The sequence below is a fragment of the Orbicella franksi genome, chromosome 13 (assembly GCF_964199315.1).
Source record: "Orbicella franksi chromosome 13, jaOrbFran1.1, whole genome shotgun sequence".
Lineage (NCBI taxonomy): Eukaryota > Metazoa > Cnidaria > Anthozoa > Scleractinia > Merulinidae > Orbicella > Orbicella franksi.
In genome coordinates, this window is record NC_138157.1 from 7,401,077 (window position 1) to 7,422,400 (window position 21,324).

Below are 21,324 nucleotides of genomic sequence, written 5' to 3' on the forward strand. Positions count from 1 at the left end.
GTTGCGCCTTCAATCACCTCGCACAGATGTTTTCTATGACGAACGCCTCAGTAAAGCAAATCAAGACGAGATATCGACATTTTGCCACGCCAGGTAATGCATCCCACGAGTGTATCATAAAGTAGACAAATAATTACCAAAGTAGGCTCGTGGTGATGTTGGGGGAAAAAGAGACTTCTCTAGAAAGTTAAAATTTTAATCAGTCTTGGAAATTTCCTATAAGAGCAAACAGGTCAGACCAGTTATAAAAATTCTTTGCTACCACTTTTCGCATCATACCAACAGCACGATAACATAAAATGCTCTTTTATTTTAGATTTCAACATGAAGAAACACGCAAATAAAACCGCAAATCAATCAAAATTACGGATATCCGAAAACTCTGCGGAAAAAAAAAACTAGCAACAAAAAAACAACACCATTTCAGTTTTTAACACGTAAACAATAAGCTTTATAATAATTGATGCGTTCTTTGAACGCATTTTAATCAACTAGTCGCACTTGTTTCAAACAGCGGCGACCCATAATACTCCATACTGTCCAAGAGAAATTTCCTTTGGTTTCTCGGAAAGAGAAATATGTTCATTAATTATTTGGTACTCGTGTCCACAAAGCCGTTGACGACGTACATCGACCAACAGAACTACAAAATTAGGCACACTTCAAATGCACACCATTTATCAAGCCACCGAATCCAGGATTAAGGATAAGTGCGACTTTTCGCCATTTCTTGATGCTGACATCACATGGCTCCCCTGAGGGTCACTTGCGTTAGACTCGTTACTATCACGTGATGGCATCGTCCTTGTCATCTTCGCTGCTCACGTCACCCTCGTAATCTTTGTCCTCCTCGACCATTGGCCGACTGTGATCACGTGTTTGGACTTTACGGAGGGTCGCGCGGTTGAAATGCTGAATGGAAAGCTACAAAGATGAAGACAAAGCTATTATCAGTACAACTTAAGGGCCCATTAACCGATTCATGCGCGCGCTCGCGCGCGTTGCTAAGGAGGTGAAATTTCACTTCCGGTCACTTACGTCAGCCTGAGCACTGAAAATAAAAACAACTCAAAAACTTACAAATTCGCTTACATTTTAGATGTTTTTCTTTGTGTTTCGCAAAATGCAAAGTAAAAAAAGTACAAGCAAAGACAAAATAGGAGAAAGACAGAAAAACAAGAGCAACAGAAAGAGAAAAACTAACTCCGTGTGGCTTTGTTTTATCTTGCCGAAGTGTGCTAGTAATGTGCACGCGCTGATAGGGTAACTTCCAACATATATCGGGCGCACTTCCGGTTTCTTTAAATGCTAAAGAAAACGCGGTTTTTCATTAAATCCAGCCTTTTTCGACGAATTTCGATTAAAGCCAACGTTGGCAACATAGCTATGCATTTCTTTTTCGAAATCATGCTTTTTTCAGAAAATTACGAATTTTTCAATATTTTGAAATGCTTTCAAAATCTGACCTTTTAGAAATGAAACAAAATCGATGCATAGCGTAATGAGGATTTAAATTAAAATATTAAATCAATGAAAAAAATCCCGAGAAAGTAATTTGCCTGGGAGCCTTTGCATTGTTTCTGTATTAGTCACATGACCATGGGCGTGGCCTGATGCCGTCATCACTAGTGTTGCTGATCAAGAAAAAGTTAAAACACATGAAGTAACTCTGAGGTAACTAAAAATGACGAGGTTATACGAGAATGAATTTTCCCTAGCAACGGCTCGAAAAGATCGGTTAATGGGCCCTTAAAGACAGCATGTTTCTAAAACCCAACGTAACTAGCCGTTGCACTCACGATTACTGCTGCAAATATTTCATTGTCTAAGTCAGCGCAGAAAAATCAACAAGCTTCAGTTAAAATCATTGCTAGACAATTTCCTCTAACTTTCGTTATCTAACAATGCGCCACTCATACTTGGACGTTACAACCGTGCATCGTTATTTTCTTCCATGGAATAGTTACATCTTATCACCGTGCAATTTATAGAGCAGAGAAAACAACTTTTATTAACTTCAGGGTGGCTTCCTAAGCCGGCAGAAAAAAAAAAAAAAAACGTGCTTGGACGTTAACTGTGTGATCATGTTGAAACCTACAAGAGAATTATATAACGCTGTATTTACTCGAGAAACAGGTTTTGAGACGGTCCTGGAGCTAAAAAGATCAATAATTAGTGTTTTGCACGAACATGAAGTTATATAAGTCCTTGCGGGATTATGTAAGGTCCCTAGGGACACATACCTATATAAAAGGGATCACTCGGTTCGAATCTCGCAAAGGGAACGTTATTTCATTAAGAGACACTAAACCGTACAGAGAAAGTATCATAACTTAAACGCAAGGTTTACAGACGGGAAAAGATTACAAGAATTGTAAGTAGAATTATGACATAATTTTCAGTTTGTATTAGTTCAAAGTCAATTACGACAATTACGGCACAGAGCCTCAAAGTAATTGTAATTTGTTTCTTTCAGTTTGACTCTATACTTCTAGACAGAAGGAGTGCAAAAATAAATCCTAATAATTCCCAGCTGTTGAGGTCTAATTCAAGTCCAAACCAATTAGGCAAAGTTATTTATCATAGATTGTAAAGGAACTTTCCAACACTCACCTGATGTCTAAGGTGCAGATCAATGACTGGAGAACTTTTATCAATCGTTTCAGTCCTTCTTAATGATGTCCGTCTGAAAAAGGAAAAACAAGGGTACAGATTATTGAGCCACTCCCTAAAACTCATTCATCCCCTACTCTTTCTACTCGTGTCTCGCCTAGTAGAAACAGAGAGGAAATCATAAACTCCCTTCTTCTGCCATCATTTTAAAATAAAATCATATCCATGCAAAAACACAGTTCACTTCCACAGAAAACTGCAGGAAAAAACAAAAAAACGGTTTTAATGCTAGAAGACTACAATTTCTGGTAACATGGTCTCGATTTTGAGCTTTCGAAACGACAGTCATAAACGCTAACGTTAACCTGTCGTTCAATCTCACGATGATTCTGGCAATTTTTAATTTTTAGATATTTTTCTGTTCTAACAAGATCAGAGTTCCGTTCCGCAAAATACTCCACTTAACGCGTTCTTGAAGACCAACTGTCTCTCAGGGAAGAAACTAAACACTGAATGCATTTGCTAGTGACAAGGCCAGTGATTCTCACCTATCAAAAGACTTCACAGCTTTGCTGATGTCTTGTAACCGTTCAATATCGCCTACTTCCAATCGTTCAAACAGTTTGTTCAATCTCTCGTGTGGCGGAAGAGACCCGTCACCAGGGTCATTTGTGTGTGACACGGTCGAAGTAGGACCAGAAGAACTGGCCACGGGAATTGGCTGTTTCGTCACAGCGTTCGAGCCGACGTAGGCTGGAATTGAGTTTGCTCGATTCTTTGGTAGAGAGAGGTTTGGGTCTTTGTCACCTGCATTTTAAACAAAGCACAAAATAAGGAATTCTCATTAGAAGAAATTTTAAAAAAAGCTGAAAACCAGCTGCCTCTGGAACATGGTTGCCACAGACATCGCTTTTCAAAATTCCCTGACTTTTCCCTGATAAAAATGAAATTTTCCTGACCAAATAAATAAAAAAGGTCAGATATAGTAGCGATTTACAGCCCCCCACAAAAGCCGTCCTTTCCGCCCAAATGTTTCTTCAGCCTTCAACGGTATTAAATCAGCCGTGTTAAATTATGTCAATTTTCCCTGTATCCAAATAAAAATTCCCTTATAGTTGTCCCTGACTTTGAAGAATTTTTATTCCCTGAACATTTCCTGACTTGTGGTAACCCTTTCTCACCTGGCTTTTGCGCGCTGTAATGGCTGTAACTCAGGCGCTTTGTCCGAGTATTGAAGCTGATGCCTGCCGCTTGATCCAGAGCACGTATGACTTCATCACGCTGCGAGAAAAAACACCATAAAACAGACAAACGTAAACTATCGAGCCTAACAGCGGCGACTTCCCTCCATAACTAAACCTTAACGCAAATTTTCAAGCGGTGAAGGGTTCTGTGTCATTTAGACTGTTAAACAGACGGTTAATTACTACAGTAAAAATCCGCGTGTAAGAACCTAGTGGTTTGAGAACCTGCTGGCAGAAATTTGCCATTTTCAACCCTTAAAATTTGGAACCTGTTTCGCCAAACAAGGTCAAGCTTGTTCTTATATGTGTGTTAAAGTTAAATTTTGAACTCTTGTTATAGAGGCAACACTACATAAATATTCTGTAATCAGTTGTGTTAGGCTTATCATAATACAGATATGAAAAAATACTGGTTTTTTTAGGACAAAACCCAAGTTTATTTATTTTTCTAGTAATCAACAACTATATGAATTCTTAGATTCTTCAAAGACCGTACAGCAGTAAGAATCAACTTACCCTAAATTGGCAATAAGTACCTCAAAATACAAGAATCTAATCTGTCAGGCTTCAAAAAAGGTAGGTTCTTACATGCGGATTTTTGCTGTACTTGAAGCAAGTTTTTGGAGGTTCTCCTTCTAATCTATTTTCACATAACGCGAATTTCCTCATCAGTTAAAGGATTAAACAAATTGTATAGTCACAAGAATTAGATCACTAAACAAATACGGAGAGGAGCTAGTAGATGATTCGATTGTATTCGCATTGTACTTGTATTCAGTAGATTTAACTTTCGTACATGAGCATACTGTAATGGTGTAAGCTCTCGCTGATTCCTCATTGTCACCGATGCGCCATTCTCAAGCAGTAAAATAACAAGTTTGACAAAGTTGAAACTACACAAAAAGAAAAGAAAATCAAAACTGTGAATAACCATCAGTATTAAAAACCAAGGTGTTTAGACTATGATGAAGCAAGCTTATAACAAGATTTGTTTCGTCTTAATCAAACCTATCAACGTGTCAAAGTTGTGCGTTTGCAAATGTTAGGCTAAGCCAAGTCAAGTAAGCCAAGTGGTGTTAGAAATGAAGAAATTCAAGAGCTAAAATAGCAATTTTTTTCACCTGGCTGCTTCGTGCAAAGGAGTGTTTCCACGGTCATTTGTAACATCAACGTTGGCTCCATGCTATCACACAATATGAAAATTACATTGTTAATAGATTAAGCTTGTCGAATGCTGCAGCCATCTACGAGCTTTCTATTACTATAGGCATAAGAGCACTTTTGCGTGCAAGAACTTCAAACCAACCAAAGAACGACGTTTCTTCGGTTAAATAACTGACCAGTAATGGAACACATAGGTAGTTTCTAAAATTCCGCTCTCACTGCCAGCCACAAGTTTTCTCGCGCTCCTGACTGGTGTCTCTTTCGCCCGCCTGACACCAATTACGTTTAACATCAACTTGAATGTTATGAAAAAGAGAAATGCTATACTTTGAACAAGTATACAGAGATGACTGAAGTTAGATGAGTGAAGTTGCCCTGAATGTCATCCTACACTTAATGCGTAACTTTTAAGGTTTAAACTTGAATAGTACCGCAGAACAAGACTTCAAGATGTTAAGACAACAGACAATTCACCGTACCCCTATAAGGACGTTGGCAGGATCCAGGTGTCCAGTAAAACAGCACAGATGCAGGGGAGTGTTGCCTTTGTAGTCCTTGATGTTAACTTTAGCTTGGTGACTTAGCAGAAGGCCGGCCACCTGACATCAAATAAAATACGTCAATGTTAAAATGAAATCTGTGAGATTAGACTGTTACAATGTTATGACTTATCTCTGCGTTTGTGACGTTATAGAGTTCTCACTCACGTGACCAGCAGCCATGCAATTGCAAATTTATTGGAAAAAAGAAAGTCTTTACATGAGAAAAGAGTTGAACTCTCACAAGATTGGTTTGGTACACCAACATGGCCGCCCTTTGATTGTTTTGGAACACCAACATGCCTGCCGTGATGTGACATGTGAAAGAGCCCTCGCTCTTCGTAGATCACTAAGATGGACTTGTCCTCACTTTCCTAACTTTGCTCGCCAAGATATCGTAATCTAAGATATTAAACTCTATAACATACCCTTGGATGATTGTACTGACAAGCAAAATGCAGAGGTGCTCGCATCTGAGTGTAATTCTTGGCATCTGTCTGAGCTCCTCTCCGTAACAACAGGTTTGTCATCTCTTCGTATCCTCTGACGGCCGCGATATGAAGCGGCGTATTTCCCTCGCCATTCCTAACATTAGGATGAATGATCTTCTCTGCTGCTTCTCGCGATCTCTGAAACATTCACAACGAAGATAAGTGTTTTGTACACGAACAGAGTTTCACGTGAGTCTGTGTCAGCCTGTCAAGGACTTTCTTTAAATCCCCTCCCCCCCTGACAAAATAGGGGGACGTACCCTGTGACACCAATACTGCTTGTCATTTTAAAGGAGCTCAGTCACGGTATTTCGAGTTATTTTGTCCACGTACAAACTGATTACCTTTTTGAATTGAAGAAAACCTGAAAATAGTAGTTTATTTAGATGAAAAAACACCAAAGATATAATAATAAACCACAAAGAACAAGGATGGTTAAGGATGGAGAAAATTGACACGGATTACAAACGACGAACTTGAATAATTTAGGCTAAACTTTTCAAGATGCACATTGATGAGCTCTTAGGCCAATCCGTTCCTCAGTAACAGGAACTGCCTTCAAGTCACCTTGATTCGCTCGCGCACTAAGTCCAGATGTATGGTAAACCATTCGCGTACTTTTTAACCAGATGATACTTCGCGCGGCGTGCTGTAACGTGACATACCTTCTGCCACTTGATGCATTTTTCACACTGGCATAACGGATGACAGAGGTCTTGGTCCGAGCGAGGCTGATCGGGTGAATCTATCTCGTCTTCTTCGTCGTCACTCAGACCGAGTTTATATCGAACCTGACAGAAAAAGACATACAACAAAGCATTTAGTCTGACGTGATATAATATTACTTTCTTGCAAGTAGCTTGAGCACTAGTTACTGAAAACCTGAGAGACACGTCTGTGATTGGCTCTTATCATAAAAGCCAATCACAGATGCTACACGGATTGGACTTTTGTTCTCGAAACGCAGAGTTCTCTCTCTCTACTTGTCCGAGAGATGTTAGACTTGCATAAAAGTCGAGCTTAAAGAGCACTGAGGGCTATCGAATAGAGAGCGCGAAGCGCAAATTCGTTTAGAAAAAGAGAAGGTGAGGGCAGGCGAAAGAAGCGAACCGGCCACTTTCAGAGTCTTGAGAGATGACTTTTAAGTAACGCTCATTTCTAAGAAAATCCGTCAAAGTGAAATATTTCTTACCAATTCTACATCGCCGTCAGCAATTGTACGAATGAATCGGTCAATCTAGGAATGAAAAATATAAGACACGGGAGTAAGCGAGGGGAAAATAGTTACTTGAACATTTACTTTGGTTTTGAAAGGTACCAGCTCCTGATATTTATAAAGTGATATAGTAGAAAATGTCATGATACTGTAAGTCTCACCTCCCTGGTTCTTTCTTGATCCTGTGAAACAATATTTGGAAATTCATCAGACTGAATTAGTGGACTTTCCACGACCAACTGGGACTGGAGCAAGAACAACAACACGAAAGAAAAGGGTGTCAGTTCTTTTAAATTCTAAGTTAACTGAAAAAGAAGGGAACATCAGTTTATACACAACCATATCATGAAAAAAAAAACAGAATTACGCGCGTACCTCCTGTTACACGTTTTACGTCGCTTTGCAGATATGGTTCCGTAGCTGTTGTTCCAGCGCTTTGACTCAGTCCCATTTTTTTTCCAGCGTTTTGCACTGGTTTTGTGTTCTTCCCGCGATTGGCACCGGTCTCACGTTTTTCCAGCGCTTAGCACTGGTTTCATACTTTTCCCGCGCTTTTCACTGGTTTCATGTTTTTCCCGTTCTTTGCACTAGTTTCATGTTTTTCCCGCGCTTTGCACTGGTTTCATGTTTTTCCCGCACCTTACATTTGTTTCCTGTTTTTCCCGCATTTTGCACTGGTGTCAAGCTTTTTCCGCGCTTTGCAGTGGTTTCCAGCTTTACGCGCTTGACAAAAGGGCGAATGGCATATCACACGTGATTTGGTACCGCTGACAGGCTCACGGAATACCTGCACCTTGGGTTTAGTTAGATGAAAACAGTCATTGTACGGAAAACGTCTCTGAAAAGGATAATTTCCTATCGAGTACTTACTCTGCGCTCAGAATAAGGTATTGGTGCCTGTTCTTGTTCTTCACTGGCTGCTGCAATAGCTTCAAGGAGTATTTCAGTCACCTGGTTATCAATATCAAATCGACGCATCAACGTTAAAATCTAAAGATAGAAACACCACTACAGGAATATATTACCAGGTGCTAGATACCTGTTTGTTGTGAGAGCTGTCCAGTGGAGTTGCCTTGTCTTTGTTTCGAGCTTCCAGGGAAGCGCCTTTCTCCAATAAAAGACGAACCAGCTCAGCTAAAAATATCACCAATAACGACAATTAACCCACGGAAGTTAGGGAGGAACGGGGCAAGCGAGTAAGCGAGAGAGAAAGCCAGCGAGTGACTGGCTTCCGTTTTCACGGACCAACCTATTTATAATCTGACTTGCGATCGAACATCGTAACAAATTAACAAATCAACGACCGTGAAACTGTAGTAAGCTGCAACAATTCCGAGTAATACGCTCTACCAGTTAAGAGGAAATTTTCCTCTACAAAAACGTGACGACAAATGGGCACTACTCAAATAATCTTACCATAACCCCAGCGAGAAGCTAAGTGAAGTGGTGTGTCGCCTTGCTCGTTGGCCGCGTTTATCTTCATCACATTGACTTGCATATCAAAAAACACCAGTGCCTTTGTGCACTGCATGGAAAGCACCGGAATGTTTGTTATCAGTAAACAGAATTACACTACATCAAGAACAACAAATGGTCTTTACTGAACAACTCCATTATCAAAGGTAATTGAGGTCTCCTAGTCGTAAGGGCATTGGGCTTCAAAAGAATAACGACTCAACCAAAAATTTAACCAACGATCGCTTTTGGCGAAAATGAAGTCTTGCAATAAAAGGAAGGACGATATAAATCTATGATCTGTTGCTCAATACGAAATAAAACACGTTTCGCTTTACCTTTTCATGTCCATTAGCGGTGCTTAAGTGTAACGGTGTATTTCCATCGTTATCTGGTGCATTGATATCAGCCTTGTAATGCATCAGCACCAACTGAAAAGACGAAAACAACAACAACAAAGGTCTAAACAAACGTACATATTTACTGTTAACTATTGGTGAAATAAACCACATAGGCGCGAGAACAGAATGAGGACGTTTCTTATTTCCGCCAGTGAGGTGTAGAACCTGGCCAGAGCGATGGAGACGGATCACATGAAAAAACTTTCTCGCTTTTTTGCGACTGTACGTGCGAGCTGATTTAACCATTCAAAATGGACACCTTCTTTTTTTCCTCCTGCCGATCACGTACAAAACCAAGCGTGGTGGAGTTCACGTGACTTTTCCCGCTCCTTTGCGAGCTACGTTCACAAACTGGAGCCCTGGCATTTAATTCACTGCTTGCTCTATTTTCAGTTACACGGATTGGTTGGGCGATTTCTTACAATTGGTTGGCGTTACGAGGACTGCTAAAAATAAGGGTAAGAAAAATATTTCGAACTTACTGCAGCACTGTCGTGCCCTCGCTGACAAGCCAGATGTAAGGCTGTTGTGCCGTGATAGTCCATAGCATTCACTACAGCTCCTCTCTTAATCAGTCTGTACATCAAGCTAGAATGACCTGTCAATTATTAAAGAACACGATCATCATCCCTAGTTTTCACTCGCCTATTGTTAACTGTCGAATTCTTCCCGAGGTCTTGACCGTGAAAGGCCCAGTTCAATTCAGCGAGGTCATCTGTGATCTATTACTGAACAGACGCATGGCAACATGGAAGTTAAATTTACACACTTTTCTACTCACCATATTCAGCTGCCACATGCAGGACAGTTCGTCCAAGGTCGTCTCTTGAGAACACTGTCACAGCAAACGGATCATGGCGTTTCCTTCAAATAAAACAATGCTGATTAACCCTACGTTTTCAACTTCAACTTTGCCACCCGTCGCTATTTTCCCCAATGTTTACCATCAGTGCTTATCTCCAGTTTACTGCACCAGTTGGCTCTTAAGTTTCTACCTTAGTGAAAATGTTTTGGGGATGTCGTATAGTTTCAACGCATTTTTTTTCCATGAGTGACACCTCATTGATTGCCTTTCTCCCCCCCCCCCCCCCAACCCCCTTTTCAATGTTGTGTATTGGGAAAGAGTACAGTGACGGATCGAGGCCTTGAGCTAAAGGGGCGGGGGGGGGTTGCTTGCCGCCCTTCTGCGTTTTTTTGTTTTACACAAAATAATGGGGGGCCCGGGTTCCCCGGGCTCCTCCCCTAGATCCGCCACTGGAGTAATCACTCTTAGTTTGCAACATTTTTTTTTTTCGGTGGGGGAGGGAGGGGGGTACTTGTCTCGAGGAGCCCGTTTGAAATCAGAAATTACTGTTGGTAACATGAATCACCAACATGTTTCGTTCGATTTCATTGAGAAGTCCTACAGTCTTAAGACATTTGTCTTAAATTGCAAATACATATTACGAAAAAGAAACCTCTTGAAATAAAGGCAAGGTTGGGCGAATGAGTAAAAGTTATCCTACATTTTTCAAGTTCGTGTTTCGCAATCCATCTCAATTTTTCCCAAACCTAACGGTTTTTTTAATTACCTGCTCTCTTGAGGTTTTTTTCTTTTTTTTTTCCTTTTTTTTTTTTTCATTGAGAATTTAACACAAAATAAATTGTCGACGGCTCTCGCAAACCCAAGTAAACTGCTTAGTTTGGTGAAGGCTGTTTACCTGTTGTGTAACTGTTCACATTTGTCGCAAAAACACAAGGGATGACAGAACTTCTCTCCAGGAGAACCAAGGTCACTTCCAGTCGCTAACAATTTTTCCACTTCTTCTTCATTTCCATTTGAAGCAAACTGAAGTCAACAGAGGAATTTGTCACGAGGCTTATAAAGGAAATCGCTATTACAACGAAGCAAAAGAAGTTCTTTTGCCTCCTAGCCCCGGCAAGCCTTACTCCTTTTTTCCCACTCGCCGTTCTTCACGCTGATCGCTCCTCACCGACGCTGCTCCCCAGTTAACCGAATGGATAGGAAAACAGCCTTGAACTCTGCTTAGCCTTAAAGTCCAACTCTGAGGACCAGAAATTCGTAAATTTTAACCCTAAACATTTTAAAATTTGGAACCGTGTATTGTAAACGGCACATTACATAAATATGCGTAAGAAAAAACCACTGCGTAGACACTTTAACTATTACCGACGCCACATTGCTTTTTTACGATAACTACCTCAAAAAGCCTCTCCAGAGCAGTGGTTTTGTGTGCTCCATCAGTCTCCATAACAAGCCAAGAGGATGACAACTTCTGCAACGATTAAAGCATGAAAAATACTGCTGAAAATTTTCGGCGATTGCTGAGCATTGTTACTCAAAATCTGCAAGTCTCTACGCCTTAGCATCCGTCTTATAAGTTTCCTGAACACTAGCCGAACGTTTTTTTTTTTTTTTTTTAACTGCTGACGAATTCCACGGCCAAGGTAACACCACCGAGAACAAGACATAACAAAACCTGTGATGTCATTAGTTACATTTGTACAACTGAGTTCAAAAACAATCACTTTGATACTAACCTTGGCGGGTGGAAGACCTTTTAAAATATCATTAACAGAACCTCTTCTGATGTGCTCCACTGCAGCTTCAATTGAAGACAAAAAGAACCTGCACAAGAACGAAACAAGTTCAATCGACCACTGGAACAATCACCATATACATTGGTTCATTCTTCTTGCCTTTGCAATTTGACCACAAGAACATAGCTCGGAAAATCGAATTTTTAGACGCACTTATTTATTTCACTGTGTTTTGATTTGAATTTTCGAGTCTCACAATTTTACCGTTGACCTCTTAATTTGGTTATACTAACCGTGCTTCTGAGCTCAACATAAGAAAATGCATCACAGAAAAGTTATTGGTTATGAATAACAAAGGCTAATGCTTTTAAAAACGAACATGTATCTAACGCGTTAACGAAAGGCACAGTTCCTTCGAGTTAAGATTGTGTTTAACACGAGCGCACGATGTTTGCAAGGCCGTATTCGAACGCGTACAGCCTGAAAGGCGCTGAAAGACTCTGATCGACTGTATAGCTTCGCTGCATGCTCCGTTGATAGTGTATTTAAACTGGTATAACAAGGGTAGTTGTTACATACAGCAGTTTTCACTTACTGGAATTCATTATGTCCACGCTTGGAGAAATGAAAGTTATGCAGATAGGTAATGTTGGCAAGCCTAAAATACAAAGACACGAAAGGAAACATATAAAGAATCACAGGGCTGCCATTAAGGGCTGTAACCCGAAACACCTGTTACGGCTGAGTATGCCTAATTTTCCCCTGATGCTATAGGTGAAATTGCTCTAGGATGCTATAGGTGAAATTGCCTGTTGTTGATAGAATTCGCCCGCAAAGTAACAAGTTTGTTACGGTTGTGGAGAACAAAGCTACAGTTGACTCAAGGCAGCTCTGAATCACAACATGTTAAGTAAGTAAATGAACTCAATTAACTTAGAAGTAAATGTACTGTTAGTCGGGTTACACAAAGTAATTTTCCTGCATACAACTCGTCTTGCAATTTTGTTGTCAGTGGCACATTTTGTCGAAAATACTGGCTGGTTCAAACCCCTTGAAACGAACATGCCTCGCGAGGCTTTCGTTGCAGCACGCGTTGGACGAAGTAGAATCAAGAACTGATCTTCGCTTAGATTATTCTAATGGAAACGTTGCTAGGCGTGGTCATTTCTGGGCATGTTTCACTAGGCATCGTCTGCAACCAGTCTCTCACCGGGGATCATTATCAGTTCAGTCTGATAAACACAAACCTTCGAAGCCTCAACCATAATACCGGTATTGGATTTGAAGGAAATATTGATCACTTGAATGTACCTTAGTTTCTTATACTAACCAATTTGGAATATCTGATTTGATGATTAAAAAGATCAGAGCTGGAAGAAGATCGTCCACTGTGATGGCATCGGCAGTATCTGGTGAAAAAAAATGAATGTGCAAAAGTAAGTAAAGTAAACAAATTTGGAACCAAGTTAGTCAGCATCACTGAACCTGCAGGTGATTGCTTTACTTCATCAGTTTCTGTAGCATGAAGCGACTAGGAGTATTTCTACCCCCCCCCCCCCCCCTGGATGAGACGCTTGTCCATTGCAGGGTTAGCCCCAGTATTATACTTGCCGGTACCCATTTATACACCTGGGTGAAGAGAGGCACTGTGAGAGTAAAGTGTCTTGCCCAAGAACGCAACATAATGTCCCCGGCCAGGGCTCGAACCCGGACCGCTCAATCCGGAGGTGAGCGCACTAACCATCGCCACCTCGCCTCCACGCCCTCTAAGAGTAAGGGACTGTGCAATAATTACCTGGACAGGGGGGGGGCTGGAAAATTGGAGGGAGGAGGACATAGGAGAAAATGACAACAAGAGAAAGAAGGGGTTGGATGTAAAATTTAATATGTGTGGGAACGCCTTGTTTGAAAAGCTTCAGAAATTAAAAGAAGACCATGTTCGTCAGGAGCAGTACTTCTTCGAGTACCTTAAGTTTTCCTGGACTCGGCAACGTGCGATGTATGCCTTAATGAAGGTTGTACAAGAGGTGTTCCTGTCCAACGTTCTCCAGTTCCAACCCTAGATGCTACAGTACTTCGCCTGGAAAGTATTTACTATTCACTACGGCAACGTCCACTGGAGACCAGATCGACAAGTTTCTCCCAAGTGTCCAGATTAAGAGATTGTTCAACGAGGGAAAATTGCCCTCTTCGGAAGAAATGTCTTTGGAAGAGGTATGTTCCCAGTACACCGTGGACGAGACTGAATGTAAAAGTTATGTACAGCACCTTGAGTTCCTCGATGCCAAAGACAAAAGAAGAGTAAGAATAAGGAACACTCTTCCGCTTATTTCTTGGACAATTTAAAAAGATGTAAAGCGCTCACCAACAAGCAGCTGAAAATGCATCTAAAGCGAAAAGGCCTTAAGATAAGTGGAAGCTAGGCTGAGTTGATTGATCGAGTTCTCACCCACGCACGCGGGAACCTTAGTGACAGAGATGCTGTAGAAGATTATGAATCTCCCAATTCATGAGAAGACGACACAAGCTCAGAGTCCAGTGATTCTGAGGGGGGTATGACTTAGTTTTGGGGCATATTTCACCCATTTCCCAGCCCCACCCTGCCCCCCCACCCCCTCCTTCTCCAGGTAATTATTACACAGTCCCTAAATTGTTGTATGTCTCAGCTGACTGTGATCAGTCAAATTAGCAGGCTGCATTCTACTGTTCTGGAAGCTGTTTTTGACATCAGAATGCCTGGTCTCGTGATTTAAGGCCAGGTTTTCTCAACGCTCATGACAAATAAGAGTGACAGTAAAACTTTTCGTTTTATAGCCCACAAGCTTTGCGCTTGGGCCATAGAACGAATGGGAAAAAGCTTTGTGCCCAACCTACAGTATGGACCTTAAACTCGGTTTGTAAGAGTTATATTTTTTCTGCAGGGATCCGATGTAACACGGTGACTAAACTCTCAACCTGTTGTCTTTGAGCCAGGCAATAACAAAATAGACGCAATTAGGGAGACTTATGACTGCATTATCACGATGATAGCTGGACATGGTTGTTAAGAGTTTCTGCTAAACAACAGTACAGTAAGTTAACACACAATTATTACTAACCATCTGGAGTCTTCATCTTTCTATCAGTCACTATGGTAACTGTTTTCTTCAAACAGTGGAACTTTTCCAATGGAGTTTTGTACTATAAAATGACAGATAAAAACAAAATTAGGGAAATAAAACTAAGAAATCATAGCATCATGTTTGTTCTCTTGAAGAAAAAGGAAAAAACAAAAAAAACAAAAAAACAAAAAAACAGACATACCCTGTTCAGAAATGAAAGAGCTCTTTTTCCCCTAGGTAGGTTGGTGCTAAAAACGAGAGAAAAGACAAACAGAGAAGAATAAGAGTTCATCCTTAAACTCTGATCGTGGTTTTGCATATAACATAATTATACATTATTTATTTCATTATTATTAATAGCAACTCTCACGAACTGTGAAATCCAATACAATATACATAATGTCTCAGTCTATACTTACCGCAACTGCTCCTTTACCCCCAGGTCTTTGATTTGAATTTCTGCCAAGTTTCGAGTAGTTTTGTTCAATACAGCATCCTGGGAAGGAATGAAATCCAAGATTGTCAGCTGAACTTGTAACCCATACCTCGCTTGAGGAACTTCACTAGAGTGCTATAACTGTGCAATAATTAAAGATGATTTCCAAACCCCACTGCACAGTCTGAGCACCCCAACGTTTGTGAGTATCACTCAGTGGAATGTACTGTACTGTAAAATGATGTTTTTCGTTAAGATCCTGTTGCCTCATCTTTGAGGCACTTTAAATTCTTTTTCCAAGTTTTTTTTATTTTTAAAGCCACAGAGTTATTGAGTTATTTTCATCAAGTGATATAAAAAAGAATGAGGCATAAATCTTCACATCCCTAATGGTGATTGACATGAAAATTTATGTCATGTATCAAGTGGTTGCAAAATGCTATGGTTTGTGCCATCTTACGTGAATCAAAGCGAAAAAACATATTAAACAAACTTTCAAGAATGCACATTATGGACTGGAAATCATCTTCAAGTTCTATACTGAACTGTACTGATGGATGAAAAATTTAGAGAGAATGTGACAACAAAGAAAACACTAAATATACAATAAAACAGATCTGATTCAATACAAATAATAGAGTCGTCTCAGTGGCTAAATTATTGCAAACTGTCACCATGCTTATCATTCACCTCCTTTCCAATTATGGAGCTGATTCCTTTAAAGAGCTGGTCATGCAGTTTATTCATCACATATGTCTTGAGAAAAGCACAAACAAAAAAATTAAAACAACAAGTCAATTTTTAGCATAACCTGTGATCAAGCATTCTTTTCTGTTTTGGCAAATGAGGAAAGGGAAAATGCCTGATTTCCCCTTTCTCCGTTTGTTGAATGAAGTACAAATGATGGCAGGTTATTTTTAGAAAGGCATTACAAATGTACATGTACATAATTTTGCACTGAACTGATAGGACCAAAATATGTTCTCACAATAATCTTCTTGAACCTTCCACTATCAGGTGCACAAACTTACATTCTCAAACTTGCCACAAGCTTCACAAAAGGAAAATTTGATTATGTTGGAACAAAGTCTCAGACAATAAAAGGTAAACTTCACTTATTAGTTACAGTTTTACTTGGACTTTCCATTAAAAGTATAGTAAATTTATGACCTTTGGGCCATTCAATTAATCTGTTTTCATGAAAGAATAGTAAATAACTATCACTTCATGAATTTGGTGGATTTTGGTTACCGTGTTTTTTCATACACGAGAACATACTGTACATGCACTCTTACTTAAACACATGCTGACCTACCTCAATTGCAAGTTTGACATTGTCCATGTAAATGGTATTATGTTGAGCAAGTTTTCTCTGAGGAGAAAAAAGAATTCTAAATATGAAACCAAGATCACTAAGTACACGCATAAATAATTATCTTGAGCACAATATTCTTTCACTTGTCCATTTAACAAAATTAATGTACTTGATATTACTAGTAGTAATCAGAGATTATAAGAGTGCATTCAACGCCCTCACTTTAAAACATATACCTTAAATAAATGATTTCACTAGCTGACTTTAAACCTTTGACCATTGCTAAAATCAAGATTTTTCAGCAGCAACCAAGGTTTTACAGTCAGATATGCATAATGTCAAAGTCCATGCTAGTGAAGAGGTCACAATTTGTTGATACGTTGCGTGACGTCGCCAGTTTCTGTAGACTCACAAGTTTCATAGAATAACTGCGTACATTATTCTATGCTGAAAGCGCAAATTTAAGCTTGCATCTGCAATCGCGTGCTCGTTTATCGTAAACAAACTATTGACTTTTACAGGGTTACACGTCTGACCTACTCCACCACAGTGTCCCCAAACAGTGTTAGATAATGTACTTACAATATGGCTGTTCTTGAGTGCTGCTTGCATAGCTCTTGTGTAAATTGCATGAGCTGCATCCTATCAATATTTGTCACAGAACGTCAGAGAAAACATAATAATATGGTGTAGTACTAACTACTTATTAACCTCTGACATTGCCTTAAACAGGAAAATCTCAAACCATGACATTTCCGTATTGACCAAGCAATAGTTAATGTAGTCAATATGGCAAGGCCAAGGTTTGAGATTTTCCCGTAAAGACTGAAAGTCTGAGGTTATCAAGTTGTTTATTGCATGGTTTTCTACTTTGTTTTGGCCGGCCCACCACTGACCTGTGGGCATTACAGAAGAATAATTCCCTAGAATTAGCCCATCAGAGCATACCTTATTGTTACAAACACAAGCAATATAATAAAAGTTTTAATAAACAACTGAATAGTATGGTGTAAAGAGCTATAAGTTCTGACTGGCATTACAAACAGCTGTACAATTCGCATCTGGTTGGTATTTTCTTGATCTGCTACACATTAAGGATTTATTCATAAAATGCACAAAATGAAGCAGATTTGTCGTAACCTATGCAAACCAAAATGCCAGCATTTTTTACAACTTTCCTTATTTCAACTGGGCACAGAAACTCAAAGTTTACACCAAATCAAAAAATTCTGATACAGTTTTGATTTATTCTGCTTCTATTTTTATTCCCTTGATTTTGAGTGTTTGTATTTCCTTTAAATGTGTGATTTGAAAATTGTAGAATAATGCATAATGAGGTATGCATTTTCAATGTACTTACCATTAAATGCCGTAAAGACTCTCCTTCAAGTTGCTCATAAGTTGAGTTAAACAATACTAAGATATTGTCAATCAGTTTCTGAGATTGTTTGTTACCTAAAACAGTATATAATTATTACATACTGTTAGCGTTTACTGGAATGTACTATTTGATTCAAACCTAATTACAACAGGTCACTATAATTGCATTTAAAACTTACACATATGGACAGTTACACTAAAATATCTGTAGACTACATCTCTAGATTATATCTGCATATTATTTTCTGTATAAGAGCCTATGAGCTTTACCCTTGACTCCTGGGTTGTCCCAAGAGCTAGACAGGGCTTGAAAAAAGTGCCGTGCAGTGGTAAGGAACAATTAGATTTTCCTGCTGGGCAAGTAACTTTTCATTTTCACTTACCCAATGGGCAAGGGCCCAGGCAATTATAAGCCAGCTTTGTTAAGAAAAAGTGATCTAAGACTTTTTATCTAATTCAATATCATAATGACCATTAATTACAGTATGTTACATGTACATATTGTAGCCAAACTGTCTAAAAAATTACTTCTGATCATTAGAACATGGAACATACATTGTAGGAGCATTCCCTGCCTTTATTTTGGACATGTGTAAAAGCATATGTTTTCGGCATTTCCCTCTGAACCTCATTTCTTTTTGAATTTTTTTTTTTTTGGCTTCTCTTTAGTTTGAGGTTTTAGTGCAATTCCAGTTGCATTTATTGCATTGGTTTGTAGCAAAGTAAGATCTAAGTTTTTGAGTTGATGGATTTACATTTGAACCGGCATTCTTTATTAATTAATAATATATTATGATGACAGTAATTATTTGAGGGAAAAAAACACAAGCAAGCACATTGTTCAAATGCCAACAAACCTGCACTATTCCAAAGGAAATCATAACATCCTTGTAACGACTCCAGTGATGTCACAGCTGGCTCCAAACTACCCCCTGTAAAACAAGTTGCAAGTTATTTTGTTGATACAATTAAAGTATACACTGTTAAGGTGTGCAAAATGGCACCTGGAAAATTGTGGGTCTCGGGAACTCTTGATTTGATCTCAAAATCTGGGAATCTCTTGTGATGTGTCCCATTTTCCTGTGTTTCTTTCTCCTCTGGAGTCTAAAATGATTTAGATTTTCAAACAATGTTATCGACCTCCAAGGCAAGCCTTGAATTTTAACATTCATCGCCCCTCTTAAACCTTTCAGTCCCAAGTTCAAAACGTTAATTCTTTTTACTGACAGCCATACAGTTCTTTTAATATTATCAGTTATGAAAATTGGGTGGTAGATCAAAACATTATAACTTAACTTCAGGAGGATTTTCTTTATTCTCATCACTTGTTTGCTTCAAAAAATGTAATGGTATTGTAATGAGAAATTAGATTTTGATAACTGACGGGATCAAAGGGTGAAACAAATTTACTTTGTAAAGATTGTACAATAATCCAATTTCTACATATATATATTTACATGTAACTAGTCAGACACCGACATCTGCATTGGGGAGTGAAATACACTGCAATTTTAAAACCCATTGAAATCCTGTAATTATTTTCCTAAAATTCACAACTTCAAACTCAAGAAGACTTAAGTTGCAATGGCTTGACATACACAAGCTAGATTACTGTACCTATGCCTCCTTCTAATGGCTGGTCAATACACAGCACTGGGAAGCTCTGACTGTTGCTATTAAAAAATGTTTCTTCAAAGAGGACCTGCACCTGTATATTTAAAAATAGGAAAATACTAAATTACATGTATTGCAATCAAAGGAACATACACTAAAATAAAATTAATATGGTTGAATTCGTCCGTTTTTTGTTTTTTTTTGCTGTTATTATTGTTGTTGTTGTTGTTGTTGTTGTTGTTGTTGTTGTTCAGTACCTTGGAGAACTTTACTTTATCAATACTTCATGAATGTCTCTTAGACTAGTTTGTATAGGAACTCAACAATGTAAAGGTTGCATGTACTTATATTTGTCAACTCTTTGCATTTCCAAATAACATCTCTCCTCAGTAGATATTTTTATTTGTGGAATGATATTCTTGTCAAATGTGAAATCAACAGCTGTACTTACTGATTTCACATCCTGAAAACCTTCAGTAGTGACTATAAACTCCCCACTGAGTTGCACTTCCTGTCAAAACAAGTAGAATATTGCGCAGTGTTAATTCTAAACAATAAAGTGATAAATTCAAATAGCATACATGCGCAAGTAGTAGCTCTAACAAGGACCTAAGGTCAATGGCTTTCGGTAACATTTCTGTTTTGTCAACTGCAATGCCAGGATTAGGGTTAGTATATTTTCACCGTGTGGACCTCGAGCCGTAAACTCTCAACAGATTTTTGTACATTTTTATGCTAACTACAGAATGAGGGCTCTTCGTATCAACAAAATTATTCAGTGTTATTACACTGAAAAAATGCAAATCTGTTGCATTATAGGAAGAACCCTTATTTCTACATGCGTACTCACAAAATAAAATGTACAAAAAAATGTCAAGCATTCATATTACAATTGTCCTTTCTGAAAAAACTTCTGGATTAAGTTCTATACAAATAGTCTTACCTTGTTATTTAAAGTTCTAAATGCCAAGGATTTCCCCTCTATGGGTTGCAGAACATGATTTTCAACATGATTCATGGTAAAGCTTCCTCTGGGTAAGGTTCCTTGCCTTGGAACACATATCTAAACAGCAAAGGTTATCAAAAAATGTGGTTACAGTGCTTACAGAGCCTACACAGAAATGTTTATGTAATAGGCTATGTTTGTATTCTCGGTATTGGACTGGCACTAGCTTGCAATGGAGGCTAATGCACGGAATATCATTTAAAAGAGAAAAATGTCATTTGCATTTGAACACTCCCCGCATTAGCCTCAGTTGCAAGCTAGTTCCAGTCCAATACCGAGAATATGAATATGGACCAAATTTATAAGCCAAACACAAAAATTTGCTTTGACTTGTAGCCTTCAAAAGGTGATTCGGATGCACGCAGTTAGAGGTAGTAAAAATTTTGACATAACATTTTATTTCAAAATTCTTGGTAAAGTTTGACAGCCAGCTCTATAAGCTTTAATTTGATAAAGGGGTTTAGGTATCGACAGTTTAAACCAGACGCACAACATCGCTTGGATATGAAACAATATTCTAAACTAAGGTATACAGTAACCTTAACTGTATGGCATCTAAATGACAGCCTAACCATACCAGAAGTAATATTTTACAGACAAATAAAGTTGGATTGGAACATACATGTATGCAAAGGGTGGTTTACCAAATAATTTCACCAGCCTAAAGAGAGTTTACTGTGAGTTGAACTTTCTCTATAAAAAATATTCAGTTCAGCCATCTTTAAGGTGCCCAATACAGAAACCTAGAATACAGCTACATGTAAGTTTTTCAGTGAGCTTGCATAGTTTTTGTCATCTCTGTATGCAG

General features: G+C 38.9%; 1 protein-coding gene across 1 annotated transcript in view; it reads right to left on the minus strand.

Moving 5' to 3' along the window:
* Positions 1 to 290: 290 nt before the first annotated feature.
* Positions 291 to 21,324, minus strand: part of LOC145465913 (ankyrin repeat domain-containing protein 27-like) — a 22,054-nt gene continuing 1,020 nt past the window's right edge. Inside the window, exons 2-34 of the mRNA XM_081449677.1 lie at positions 20,454 to 20,573; positions 19,962 to 20,021; positions 19,514 to 19,604; positions 18,754 to 18,828; positions 17,877 to 17,971; positions 17,099 to 17,158; positions 16,517 to 16,573; positions 15,892 to 15,957; positions 15,185 to 15,261; positions 14,968 to 15,013; positions 14,763 to 14,844; positions 12,995 to 13,073; positions 12,260 to 12,322; positions 11,665 to 11,752; positions 11,325 to 11,399; positions 10,824 to 10,951; positions 9,905 to 9,987; positions 9,606 to 9,721; positions 9,061 to 9,153; positions 8,684 to 8,792; positions 8,307 to 8,401; positions 8,138 to 8,218; positions 7,429 to 7,512; positions 7,244 to 7,288; positions 6,717 to 6,842; positions 5,989 to 6,189; positions 5,501 to 5,620; positions 4,979 to 5,040; positions 4,654 to 4,750; positions 3,795 to 3,894; positions 3,162 to 3,420; positions 2,614 to 2,686; positions 291 to 924 (exon numbers count right to left, since the gene is read on the minus strand). Coding sequence (XP_081305803.1) covers positions 787 to 924; positions 2,614 to 2,686; positions 3,162 to 3,420; positions 3,795 to 3,894; positions 4,654 to 4,750; positions 4,979 to 5,040; positions 5,501 to 5,620; positions 5,989 to 6,189; positions 6,717 to 6,842; positions 7,244 to 7,288; positions 7,429 to 7,512; positions 8,138 to 8,218; positions 8,307 to 8,401; positions 8,684 to 8,792; positions 9,061 to 9,153; positions 9,606 to 9,721; positions 9,905 to 9,987; positions 10,824 to 10,951; positions 11,325 to 11,399; positions 11,665 to 11,752; positions 12,260 to 12,322; positions 12,995 to 13,073; positions 14,763 to 14,844; positions 14,968 to 15,013; positions 15,185 to 15,261; positions 15,892 to 15,957; positions 16,517 to 16,573; positions 17,099 to 17,158; positions 17,877 to 17,971; positions 18,754 to 18,828; positions 19,514 to 19,604; positions 19,962 to 20,021; positions 20,454 to 20,573 — 3,144 coding nt within the window. The 3' untranslated portion in view covers positions 291 to 786. The remainder of the gene's footprint in view (positions 925 to 2,613; positions 2,687 to 3,161; positions 3,421 to 3,794; positions 3,895 to 4,653; positions 4,751 to 4,978; positions 5,041 to 5,500; positions 5,621 to 5,988; positions 6,190 to 6,716; positions 6,843 to 7,243; positions 7,289 to 7,428; positions 7,513 to 8,137; positions 8,219 to 8,306; positions 8,402 to 8,683; positions 8,793 to 9,060; positions 9,154 to 9,605; positions 9,722 to 9,904; positions 9,988 to 10,823; positions 10,952 to 11,324; positions 11,400 to 11,664; positions 11,753 to 12,259; positions 12,323 to 12,994; positions 13,074 to 14,762; positions 14,845 to 14,967; positions 15,014 to 15,184; positions 15,262 to 15,891; positions 15,958 to 16,516; positions 16,574 to 17,098; positions 17,159 to 17,876; positions 17,972 to 18,753; positions 18,829 to 19,513; positions 19,605 to 19,961; positions 20,022 to 20,453; positions 20,574 to 21,324) is intronic.